General features: G+C 38.9%; 1 protein-coding gene across 1 annotated transcript in view; it reads right to left on the reverse strand.

Annotated features, from left to right (window-relative positions):
• Positions 1–2,318: 2,318 nt before the first annotated feature.
• Positions 2,319–13,868, reverse strand: part of LOC308290024 (uncharacterized protein) — a gene marked incomplete at both ends in the record, with an annotated part of 44,364 nt that continues 32,814 nt past the window's right edge. Inside the window, 6 exons of the mRNA XM_080731801.1 lie at positions 2,319–3,226; positions 3,358–3,481; positions 3,689–3,913; positions 4,520–5,335; positions 5,700–5,973; positions 6,215–6,447. Coding sequence (XP_080587927.1) covers positions 2,319–3,226; positions 3,358–3,481; positions 3,689–3,913; positions 4,520–5,335; positions 5,700–5,973; positions 6,215–6,447 — 2,580 coding nt within the window. The remainder of the gene's footprint in view (positions 3,227–3,357; positions 3,482–3,688; positions 3,914–4,519; positions 5,336–5,699; positions 5,974–6,214; positions 6,448–13,868) is intronic.

The following is a 13,868-nucleotide window of genomic DNA, read 5'->3' on the forward strand; positions in this document are numbered from 1 at the left end:
TTGCCAAAGCAAGTGTCAAAATATAATAAAAACTGTTGAAAATGGGGACAGTTGGAGTACATGTATGTATGCCAATGTGTGTGCATATGTATGTATGTATGTATGTATGTATGTATGTATGTATGTATGTATGTATGTATGTATGTAGGCCTATGTATTTATGTAGGCAATGAAGTCACAAATAAAATAAAATAATGTCAAATAAATAAATAAATGTCCTTGTCCTTGGAGCATACGCTCATGTAAAGGCCTCAAATAGTTGCAGGCCAACCAGTAGTTATGATACTTCCTGTTGAAAATCATTGATTATAGGCTATATATATATATATATATATATATATATATATATATATATATATATATATATATATATATGTAACGGAGGTGATCCGAACCTCCCCACCCAGCTTCGAACCTGTGTCTCCCGCGTGAAAGTCCAATATCTTAACCATTAATCCAAAGAGATATCTCTATGGAACGAGGGCAGATACTAGACTTTTGAGGCTTCAGGCTGGGGCTGCGACTCTCACCGTCACACTCACCCCCCTTTGACCTCCTCCTACGGGGAAGCCCGGATCCGGGTCACGGCACCAATGTAACGGAGGTGATCCGAACCTCCCCACCCAGCTTCGAACCCGGGTCTCCCGTGTGAAAGTCCAATATCTTAACCATTACTCCAAAGGGATATCCCTATGGAACGAGGGCAGATACTAGACTTTTGAGGCTTCAGGCTGGGGCTGCGACTCACACATGGTTAAGATATTGGACTTTCACGCAACCGGGTGGGGAAGTTCGGATCACCTCCGTTATATATATATATATATATATATTAGTGGTGTCCAACGATTAAATATTTTAATCGCGATTAATCGCATGATTTATGTAGTTAATCGCGCGATTAATCGCAAATAAGTCATCAGCTTTTATCAGGTCACAATGTAACTTAGAGGGATATCTTTCAAGTCTTTCGTGGCCCTATTAACTTGGGAGTGGAAATATTTGCTGGATTTATGCGAAAGTATATTAATCTTTTATTCGAAATCAATTAAAAACCTGAATAAATCATAATGGTATTGCATTAAACAGACTGCAGCTGATGGGTATAAGGATCTGCTAAATGATTACTGTTGTGTCCACCTTTATGCTTTAAATATACATTGTATTTTTTGTTACATCAACAGGGATGGACCTTGTAGCCAATATAGCCGATATTGTAGCCAATGTTTGTAAATATGCGATTAATTGCGATTAAAATAATTAATCGCGATTAACATAACGGTGAGTTAATTGCGATTAATTTAGTTAACTCGGACAGCACTAATATATATATATATATATATATATATATAGGCCTATAAACACAATGGGTATAATTGGTATTGCATTGCAGGGTGGGGCATGCATTCCCTATTTGCATCGTTCCCAATCCCAACTTGCATTGTTCCCGAGTAGACTGGTACCCAACAGGCACCGGTAGTGATATGATATAATAATGCAAACTTTTTACTTTTGTTTAGAATATTTATTTATGGAAATCTAAAGGTATACAAAGTTATAGCACATCCCGTTATATCTTGCATAGTGAATTTTATGGATGAGCATAAAATGGAAATCTGAAAATCTCTCATTCAGGTAGTACATAATTAAAGGGGAGAACCACCCATTTTCAACATTGAACTATGTCATTAATATACCTTTGAGTTGTTATGTGGAGTTTATAAAGCTGACAATAAGATGTCTGCTGACAGTATTGAGATGACTTGCCGTTTGCAAACTTTAGTAGTTAAATGACAAGAAGGTCATAACTCATTCAAGAGTTTTATTTAGTGCGAAAGAAGGGAGACTATAAGTGAACGTTTCAGAGGTATCTGTGTTGCTCTCGTGCGTAGACCCGTCCTGGTGTAGCCTGATTTCATACTGAAGCTTGTTCACTCAGTGGAGTGGGCGGGGCCTATGGTCTAGACCCAGGCTAGGAGAGATGGGGAGAGTGGGAGACCCCTGTGACTCTATAGCAATGATTACTATCAAAACATAGTCCTTTAACCTTTTAACAAAAAACGTTTTCTTTTAACCAAAATAAGATATACAGTACAACACATAATGCATATACTCAAATAATTGATACTTTCTAAGATAGTAGAGAGAAGAAAATTATTATTATACAGAAGGAAAAAAAAAACATCACTGAGACAGGAATGTTACAAACCACTGGATTTGATTTATTCATTCAGTAAGAGGTTACATGCATCACAGGAGTGTCTTGCTGTGTCAAGTAGCTACAGTTGTTTACATACTTGTGGACTATTTAATTTAGAGCTTTAGTTAATTGCCACCTTGCTCATCATATGCTTTTTTGAATTTAGCTCTGGCTTGAAAATTATGATATAACACTTTGGGACAAATATACATATCAACAAACCAAAACTAGAGGCAAGGATTGCAAATATTTCCACAGCTACGGTGAACTTCCCAGGAGAGCTGACATAAGCTGGGATAAAGGTGATCCACACGGCACAGAATATCAGCATGCTGAAGGTGATAAATTTGGCTTCGTTAAAGCTATCTGGCAATGTCCTTGCAAGAAAAGCCAGTATAAAACACATGAGTGCAAGAAGTCCGATATAACCCAGCACAGCCCAGAAACCAACAGCAGATCCTAGGGCACATTCCAGAATAATCTTTTCTTTATAGTGCTTCATATTCTTGTTTGGGAATGGAGGGTTGATAGTTAACCAAAGTATACAAATCAGGACCTGTACAAGAGTGAAAGCCAGAACACTGAGTCTTTGCTGTGCCGGACCAAACCATTTCATGACATTACTGCCTGGCAGTGTCGCCCTGAAGGCCATTAACACCACTATAGTTTTCCCCAGAACACAAGAGATGGAGAGAACAAATGTGATCCCAAATGCTGTGTGTCGCATTATACAGGACCAGTCTGAGGGACGGCCAATGAAGGTCAGAGAACACAGGAAACACAGCTTTAACGAGAAAAGCAAAAGGAAACTGAGCTCAGAGTTGTTGGCTTTTACAATGGGAGTTTCCCTATGAACTAAGAATATTATTGATATCAGAAGTGACAAAAATACACCAAGACAGCAAAATGCAGTCAATACTACACCCATGATCTCTTTGTAAGAAAGGAATTCGGCAGCTTTTGGAATACACTTGTCTTTCTTTTCATTTGGCCAAAATTCAGAGGGACATCTCAGACAGTCAGGAGAATCTGCAAAAGAAGTATAATGTATAGTTACTATAATGATTAAAAATTAAGAAATTCATAGCAAATATTAACTTCAGCTATTAAGCCTCTTTTGTTAGCACATGAGAAGGATTACATTTAAAATACAAACTCACTTGTCTGATTACTTATTGTCCCCTCTGGGCATTCAAAACAGTCAAAGCAGCACACAGGTTTACGCTTGTTTATGGCCTTACGAGTCCCTGGGGGGCACGGCTCTTTGCAAACAGACCTTGGAACCTGATACAGACATAATGCAGTCACCAACTGAATATTCAATTAAATTCAATTCAATCTTTATTTCAGACCCAGGAAGATCCATATCAGTTACAATACAATAAAACAATACAAGAACAAGTAATAAAACAATACAATATTGAAAACATATAAAAAAATAAACCAAAATGCAGTCATTTCTGCCTTATTTTCATTTATTAGATTTCTTACCTGATTGTGGTTTCCACCCCATATTATTTTTACATTGCTTTTGAACGTTATCCCTTCCGGAGAGGAACTGTCATAGTAGCCAATATTGACAATATCCACAGCACCATCATCATGTATTTGCCAATTCACCAGGTCATACTGTGCCACAGAGTCTCCATTGTCATCAAACACAACTTTGTGTCCGTTCTGTGTGGTGAAGTTCACCCGTCTCAGATGCTCTAATACCTGCAGAGACAGTTTGTCAAGTTTGGTCTGACCAGGGACGTGCATAGAATGTTAGAGAGGCAGGGGCTGACATTTCTAAAAGGGCCTTTTGGTGGAAATATCGAAAATAGCAGACCTCCAAGCTCACAGCGCGTCGCAGTGCGATGCGTTGTGAGATTGGAGGTCTGTTATTTTCAGTGCTTGATAACACACTGAACTAAGCATAATCAAGCTAATACTGGAGAGGTGGCGTAACGTAACGTCATGGATTTCTACACAAAGAGGGCAATTCATTCAACATAAGATGCTACATTCAAGTTCAGGAGAGTTTGGACATGGCAATTCTCTTGGATACTGCTTTCAAGTATGGCATGGAAAGAGGGCATTTGCATTTTTTCACCATAGTAAAAACTGCATTAGTGGTCTGGAGTGGGCACTTTTTACAGAAGGGTAAAGGGCAGGGGCTCAAGCCCCCTTTGATGTCTACGTGTGCCCGTGCCTAGGTCTGACTATGACTATTTGATGATGAATTGACCTGAGGTGAAAACGTGTACAACCATCAACTTCACACCAATGCTACAAACGTAACCATTAAGGGAGGTTATTTACAATGTTACATAAACTCACTTGTATAGGCTCGACATCAATCTCCTTTGCACAGCGCTTTCCCAGCATGGTGGAATTTGTGCCACTTTTACATTGCAATAATGCATGAAGGGCATGTGCTACTGAATATACAGCCTTATAAACATTGTTCACTGTCCCGAACTCTGTCATATCAGTGTAGGCATTGGAGACTGAGACTGTTCTTAGATCCTCAGTGCCATTGCACATTGCAGACGTGTTCGAAGGAGTGAAGCTGCATTGAAAGACATCCTCCCAAAAAGCTTTAATACGAGCGCTATGCGGTTCATCTGATGGTTTCAGGTTTAGTAAGAATTCAGCAAGACCTGGGATGGCTGCCTTAGGGATCGCAAAACCCATTGCCCCCTGCAAGATGTTCTTTCTCTTTGCAGAAGCTAGGTCTACAATAGTGATCCAAGCCTCACTGCCAACCCAATGTTTCCCAGAAATGTTCTTTCCATCCATTTTCGTTAAGAATGTTTTCGTGTAGAATGCAGACATGAACAACAGAACCACCTTTGATGATGACATTCTTATTGTATTTGCAATGGCATCTATCTTTTCGACAGAACTCCACTGTGAGAAATGCTCCAAGTATTCAACACAGATGCCCTCTTTTTTTGCTTCCTTACTGAATTCAGATGCACCCTCCTTTGAGTATGTGCCGGCTGAACGAACAACGCCAACCCAGCGCCAATCATAGTGCTTCATGAGCTCCACCAGAGCTATGACTTGGAAGCGGTCACTTGGAACAGTTCTGAAGAATGTAGGATAGAGTTTTTTGTCACTCAGGCAAGCACAGGTTGAAAGGTGGCTGATCTGTTAAAATAGAAACAATAAAGACATTATAAATTGAATGAGGCCTGACTCAAATGGTGGAAAAATGTATGGGGCTTTTAAGCTGTGACATCATTTTGTAGTCAGACCTCCAAGCAGATTTATTGTCAATATCTGTCCCTAGCTATTTCAACAGATCCGAGACAAAAATAATGACTAAAGTATAATTCTACCACTTTCCTTTCAACAACAAAGAGAAGGAAAATTAGTAAATAGTAAAAATAGTAAAAAGATTCGCTTTTTTGGGGGGCAAAAGTTCTCCTTTGCCTACAAAATGATGTCAGACTTAACAGCCCAATTGTTATGGTGCAGTGAACCACTTGCAACAGAGTCTAAACCACCTCACCTGTGGTGTTGAGAATCGACCAATTATTTTGTTTATCATAGCACTTACTCCTGACGATGAGTGCCCCAACAATGCCTCAATTCTTTTTGTGCAACCCTGACCTTTGTCCTCTCCGTTTAGAGCTTCTATAGAGGCCCGTATCAGGTGTTCACTCCCACAGCCATTGAAGATCATGTAGCCCAGGGACACGCCAGGAAGAAGTTCAGGGTTTTTGTTGATCTCCTCCACAGTAAAAATCAATGTCTGAGCAAACTTCAATTCCCTGTCATTTCTCCTGAAAATGAAATGGTTGCTCTCAAATTCAGTTGCAGGGAAGGATATACAAAAAACAGGATATATTACAGTTGATAACCTTGAGATTCAGTTTAAAAATGAGCGGAATTAACAAAAATAGCTATTGCAGCATCTACCATTGATTAATAATAAAAGAACATATGCAGAGAAGTGCACATATCTTTATAGACCACAGTTAGACCAACTTATTTACAATTTGAAAAATATGTAATTTTACTTACTTTGTGCAGTATGTATCTGGCACTGCCTTGAAGCCATAATCTACTAGCTCACGTGAACTTGACATAGAGAAAACTCCTCCAATATAAAGGTCTCCCTCTTTAAAAAACTCCATAAACCCGGTGTGCCCTATCAATTTGCATGTCTGGTTTTCAGATTTGGTTTTTGCCAGTACAGCAAACATGATAATAATGAACCATCCCATGATGGGGCTCTTCTCCATACTGTAGCAACCCTGACCAGGAAGCCAATATTTATCAGTTCTTCTTTAGTGATTCAGATACCACCAGCATCCAATGTGAGCACACGCCCAATTCTCTGAAGAAATCAGTCTGTTTTTCTTATGCATGAAAGCACTTTAAACACATTTTCTTGACAAAAAGGTCTTATATTCTATATTCTTTGTTTTATGCAACAAACTCCACCCCCATCTGTTGTTTTGATGTGTGTTTCCCCCCCACAGTGATATTCCAGGCACTGTAATAAAATATATGAAAATAAAATAAATTCTTACTATGGATTTGTGTATTTACATTCTTTACATGAATGTAAAACCAATATCTGTGTGAGAGTAATACTCACCACACATTTGTTATCAAACATTAAGAAATGTGGGTAAGGTTTCAGCCCAATCAGAGCTCCCATTTGAAATATCCGCCGGGGTTTATGAGAAATATTTGTTCTCTTTCACTGTAATGTATTTTCGTTTTTGGTGTGAATGTATGTCTGTTTAAAAAATAAGGAAGCACTGTTTAATGTCGACCTGTGAACAGAATTAGAGGGTCAAAAAATGGGGGTGTGTGGGGGGGTGTAGCATGGGTGTAGTGTAGTTTTTTTGGTGCTATTCTAATTACTAGTAAGATGCCTCAGGGCGACATGCGAGGTCGCGCCAATTCTTGGCTATCTTGCCAGTGATGTATATTGGACCAGTTACCCAATCTCAACAGTGCCTGTTGAAATTGGCAGAACATGCCCATGGGCATTACCAAATATGGGCATTCCCAGATATGCGGGCCTTAGAGGGTTAACTCATTGATTGCCAATCACGAATATACTCGGGATATATTAGCGCATCCCATAGTGCCAATCACGAGAATATTCGGGATTAAAAAAGAAAAAAAAAAAAAAAAATTGAATTTTTTTTTTTGGACCCCATCAAATCTAGTGAACATGATTTCAATCGCGATTTTGCATGTTCCACCCCCATACAACCCCATCTAACATACAGGGCAGCCATGTTTGTTTACATAACATGTAAAACATAATGGCTATTATCTCAAGAATGCCTGAACGGATTTCCAATCGGATTTTTTTGTTTGAAAGCTGTGAACAAACTGCACAAATCCACTCCAATGCAATCCAGGATTGCATTGGATTTTTTAGAGCTCATTCTTCTCTGTTTTTTTCCCATGCATGAGGTGTGCAAGGTTTAATCATGGCTATGTTGACGAAAATAAGGCTTTTAAAATGCTTGGTAGCCAATAGCTAACTTCAAGCTAACTTCATCCTCTTCCTGTACATGCACAAAGGAAAGTGTTCAGGCAAGTCATGGCTGCAGGGCTTCTGCATATACCAGCATATCTCTATGGGATTTTCTATGGCACACTGGGCACCCTCTAGTGGTGAAAGGGTGGCATTATGACATTGGGACAGGGATCTCCATATATGGGCATAGAACGGACAAGGACGTAATTAATTTGCAAGTGTGATCTGGGAATGCCCATATATGGGCATATATATGGGCATTCCCAGATATGCCCTTAATATTGATGACACCAGGACAGGGATCTCCATATGGCATAAAACAGTCAAGGATGTAATTAATTTGCAAGTGTGATCTGGGAATGCTGGGCATGTTCTGACATCACATTGTCGACTATATATGGGCATAAAATATATGGGCATAAAAGGGACATGAAGCCAGAGTGTGATGTCAGAGCAGCAAACCCATTCTGTTAAGAGTGGTTCCCCTACATTACAGTGACATCAGAGCATGATGTCAGACTGATGTCAGAGTGACAAGGGAACCAATAGACTGTAAAAATGTGTACTGACACAGACTGTGCACACCCCCCGGGCACAGGACTAGTGTTAATTACAGAAGAATTTTAAGGCCAGTGAGTTTCAGTGGAAAATCTTTAAACTTATACTTTTTTTATTACGGGTCAAAATGACCCGAACAGAACTTAGGGGTAATTTTTTTTATTGTACTACATACGGTTCAAGAGTTATAGGCCAAAACAGTCTCCAGCCCTCGGTTGTCCAGCCTGACAGAGACAATCTGTGTAGTTTTTAGTGGTACTACAAGTACCACTGTACAGATCGGTCAGAAACTTTGCAACCACCCCCAGTAGGCCAAGGAAAAATCACCAGTAAATTGTTTTTCAAATCGGCCTGTTATAGGGCCACTATGAGACAGATTTTTGTCAAATGTCAAAACTTATATTATCTCTCTAGTCATGTCATCAAGACGTAGTTGTCAGATTTGTTATATTCCATTCCGATTGGCTATGATTGGCTTCCAAGATTTGCAGGGGTGGCATTTTTTTCACAACATGCCACAATGTGTTATTTATACATAACCTCTACAATCATAATCCTTAATTTCTTCCCTCTATTTCTTGGATCATAATGCAACTCTCCATACAGCCTGATTTTGTTTTTGTAACGGTTTGTCTGCCTGTGCATCTGTTTATGAATGGCTAATGTTATCCACCGTTGGATTGATCATCATAGTAGCTGGGGCCAAACTGTGAAAGTTCGTGCACTTGGTGGAGAGTTTTTGATTTTTGGTATGGTGTTAGGTATGGGTATAAGGTTTTCAAAAACCATCGCAAACAACTTGGGCTCGCCCCCTAGTGGTCTGTTTGCAATGAATCAAATATTAGATACGTCAGTATATGGTTCAAACCCCAAATAATTGATGAAAGAGATTTTTCAATGGATTCTGTTACTATTGGGTATGATAAACAACATACTAATAATTCAGGAAGAAATAACTACCGGAAAGGCACCATTTTCAAGATGTCGTCCACGATGGCTGCCGGGAGCTGAAAATGCCTATAAACTGGAGTTTAATGTGTAAAAATTCATAATAAATCTGCACTTGATGAAAAGTTTTTGATTTTCGGTATGGTGTTAGGTATGGGTATACGGTTTTCAAAAACCATCGCAAACAAGTTGGGCTCGCCCCCTAGTGATCTGTTTGCAATGAAGATTTGTCAGTATAATATACTGACAACCATATTATGGTTGAAACCCCAAATAATTGATAAAAGAGATTTTCAATGGATTCTGTTACTATTGGGTATGATAAACAACATACTAAAAGTTTAGGAAAAAATAACTACCGGAAAGGCACCATTTTCAAAATGGCGTCCACGATGGCTGCCGGGAGCTTAAAATGCCTATGAACTGGGTTTTAATATGTAAAAAATCATAAAACATATGCACTTGGTGAAGAGTATTTGAATTTTGGCATGGTGTTAGGAATGGGTATAAGGTTTTCAAAAACCATCGCAAACAAGTTGGGCTCGCCCCCTAGTGGTCTGTTTGCAATGAATCAGATATTAGATAGGTCAGTATATTTTAGACCACTAGGGGGTGAGCCCAACTTGTTTGCGATAGATTTTGAAGACCTTATACCCATATAACACCATGTCAAAATGGAAAAGCTAGTTACCAAGTGCATATTTTATATGAATTTTTACACATTAAATAGGCATTTTTAGCTCCCGGCAGCCATTGTGGACGCCATCTTGAAAATTATGCCTTTCCGGCAGTAATTTTTTCCTAAACTTTTAGTATGTTGTTCATCATACCCAATAGTAACAGAATCCATTGAAAAATCTATTTTATGAATTATTTGGGGTTTCAACCATGTACTGACAGATCTACTATTGAATTAATTGCAAACAGACCACTAGGGGGCGAGCCCAACTTGTTTGCGATGGTTTTTGAAAACCTTATACCCATACCTAACACCATACCACAAATCAAGAACTCTTCACCAAGTGCAGATTTATTATGATTTTTTACATGTTAAAACCCAGTTTATAGGCATTTTCAGCTCCCGGCAGCCATCGTGGACGCCATCTTGAAAATGGTGCCTTTCCGGTAGTTATTTCTTCCTGAATTTTTAGTTGTTATTTATCATACCCAATAGTAACAGAATCCATTGAAAAATGTCTTTCATCAATTATTTGGGGTTTGAACCATATACTGAGTATCTAATATTTGATTCATTGCAAACAGACCACTAGGGGGCGAGCCCAACTTGTTTGCGATGGTTTTTGAAAACCTTATACCAATACCTTATTATACCATACCAAAAATCAGAAACTCTCCACCAAGTGCACCAAATTAATGGTTTTTGACCAGTTTGGCCTCAGCTATAGTGAGACTTTGCATGCACTCTCCCAGTATAGGACACATGCAGTCCATGCCTGACTACAATGTCCTACAGTATAACATACTAAACACAATTTTTGCAACTGCTAATTTCTACTCCTGCTAATCAACATATTGCGTCTGTGCAATAATTTCATAGTTCTGTATCTGTAAGATCGTATTGAACTTATAGCAGAGCTACATAAAGTCAGATCAATCAATGTATTAGAATTATTAATTCATTATTTGAAATCTTTATTAGTGAAGCTGGCAGATCAAAAATACAAAAACTCAACAGGTCTGAAAGGTTAAATACATTTACTATAAATGCTGAATAAAAAATACAACAAACAAACATGAAATACAAATACCTGTAACACATGATTAAACCCAATGCCGTCCAATTTTCTGGGAGCCATACATGGTCCGTCTAGTGGCTTATTATTAAGTAGGCACGCCTGTGTAAAAATAGGTGGGCCAAATCTTTTCAAAACATGTTTTAATAACTTAAGACCCACTTCATCATACCCCAACCCAGGCATGTACTGTAGGCTCTACATCAAAATAATGGAGTCTTTTGATTTGATTTTTTTTCTTTTGATTTGTCTGTCAACAACATGTAGCCTTGGCTTAAATGTCCACCCATTATAGTATAGCAGCTGTAAATCAAATATGTATGATGTATATGTATTATCCTGTGCTATTATATGGCAGACATACAAAATTAAGGCATACCTTATGTGTGTCTGATATTTTAACACAACATGTTAAAATAATCATCATAGTTCCATTTCAAAGGACAACAGAGTTTGATTGTTGAGGAGTAGTAATTTGGAAGATCTTAGCTGTGTTTAAACTTGACCTTACGGGAGACACGTCTTTCCTCACTACTTTTTGAAAAGCAAAATGTTTGTTTCACTATTCAATGTAGTTATATTAGAACGATGTATATACACAGTGCAGTACATACTTTACTGTAAAGTGTCAAATCCAAAGATATTATATTTATTCATACAGTGAGCCAGGGATTTAAACTGGTGGGCTAGTTTAGCTCAGATTTATCTCGTTAGACTCTAATGTATGGAATCCATACATGCAGGGCCAATTCTGACTATCTTGCTGCCATATTTGGCAACCAACGCCTAATAAAACAAGTGGAACTTAATGCATTTAATACAATATTTTTGGTTACCTCTAGCTTTACACTCCCAAATCTATATATTACAGCTTTACAGATATATTACCTCTATTGTCCATTTTGAGCCACACGCAGGTGAGCATATTGCATAGATGTGCAAAGATACACCGCCTGAACTGTCAGTACTTACATCTATACTATAATTTTGCGAATGTCTGTCTGTCTGAGTGTCTGTCTGAAACCGCGTTTCTCCTCAGTGGCTGGAGCAATTGATCTGAAATCGCATCACCATCAGCATATGAACACACCTGACATAACTGTGAAGCCCGTTTGTCACTTTCACAAATCGTATGCTGTATAATTGCATTTTTATGGTGTATCTATATCTATTTAGCCTACAGTACCTTTTGTGACCACACATGTTAAGGGAGGGGCGCTGTTGTTCAGGCCATGCACAATCACACACAAACCCACACACACACACACACACACACACACACACACACACACACACACGGGGGGGGGGGGGGGGGGGGGGGGCAGGGCAGGCGGGCGGGCGGGAGGGGGGGGGGTTGGGGGTTGGTTCTGGCCCTGTTACAGATGTTGTCCAAAATCATGCAGATCGGTACACAGTATCTCTGTAGCCGTTAAATGGAACGGGTATTTCTTACATTGATGCTCCTACATATTAGCATGCAAGCACCAGTTAAAGTTACTTTTCATCCCTCATATACTGTGTGCACAGTGCACATCCCATAATCCACACACTGCACATCATTTCGGAGCTCATATCTTTGAACGGGTAAGGGCTAGTGATGTATAAATCACTAGATACACGATGACTGTATACATACAAGATGAATTTCAAAATGCATTTTATTTACAGTAGGCTAGTTGGTAAAAGCTACTGTACAGTGAGTGATAACATAGTCGTTACATATGTATTATTTATAAATGTAATGTACAGCATTGAATGTATAAATTATTTATTCCATGATATAGACAAACCTTTAATGTATTGATCACTGAAAAGTATTCTAAATGATGTAATGTCTTCAGACAGATACTATTCGTATTTGTTGCTGTAGGACTACAGCACAAGCTGACGATGACACAGGAGATGTATATAAAAACAGTAGAAAGTCATTAATTAAATATTGCAACATAAAATACAATAGATACATGTGTATACTATAGATACAATGTAACTATCATTTATTTTATTTTCCCTCTCCTTTTCAAAGATAGAACCTATGGTAGCTTTCATATAAAAAAGGCATTTGGAAAAGAAACTCAAATTGGCCTGTCAATCTTAATAACCAGTACATACTTTCTTTGAACTGTGGCACATTGTTGCCAGACCACCAATTGCATGTGTATGAGAACACTCAACACATTAATTTTTGCCTGTATGGATTTTAGTCTGCCAGTCAGTGAGGCAAACACACAAAACAAAATAGCCAGGAGCTCTACAAGTCCTAACTCTGGCCAGGTGCTCAGCACAGGCCCACTCTCACTCTCAAGACTGATGCTTTCATGGCAGTGCTTCGTAGGAAAATGAGGGATGAGGATTAAACACAGAAGAAGTATCAGGCTCTGTATGATAGTAAAAGCCAGAGCCTCAAGCTGCAGCTGTGCAAGACCAAACCATTTCATGAGAGTCCGTGCAGCCCTAAAGGCAATGAACACTTGCATTGTTTTTCCCAGAACACAAGACATACAGAGGACATGGGTGATTTCACACACAGTGTAGCGAAGAATACAGGACCACACAGAGTGCTGGCCAGTGAAGCACGGTGTTGGGAATGAGTATAATGTCACACTGCAAAGGACCACTACTGTGGTGTTCCTGCCACGGGGAGGAATGTATCTACGTGGCAATATTAATGTTCTTGTCAGAAATGTTCCAAGCAGTAAAAGAGCAGCCAATAGCAATCTCCCAACACCTCTGCTGGTGGCCACAAGATTGCCATTCTCTTGAAATTCTGTGAAGACATACATGGAGAAAATGTAACCGTAAAGTCTTGAAAAAGTTAGTGATTAATACAGTAGGTAGGCCTACATTAAATCTATTGTCCCGCCTTACCTGATTTTATTGTTCCTGTCTGACATTTTGTTGCATATAATAT

This window comes from Nannobrachium achirus (genome assembly GCF_963921795.1).
Source record: "Nannobrachium achirus genome assembly, chromosome: 8".
NCBI lineage: Eukaryota > Metazoa > Chordata > Actinopteri > Myctophiformes > Myctophidae > Nannobrachium > Nannobrachium achirus.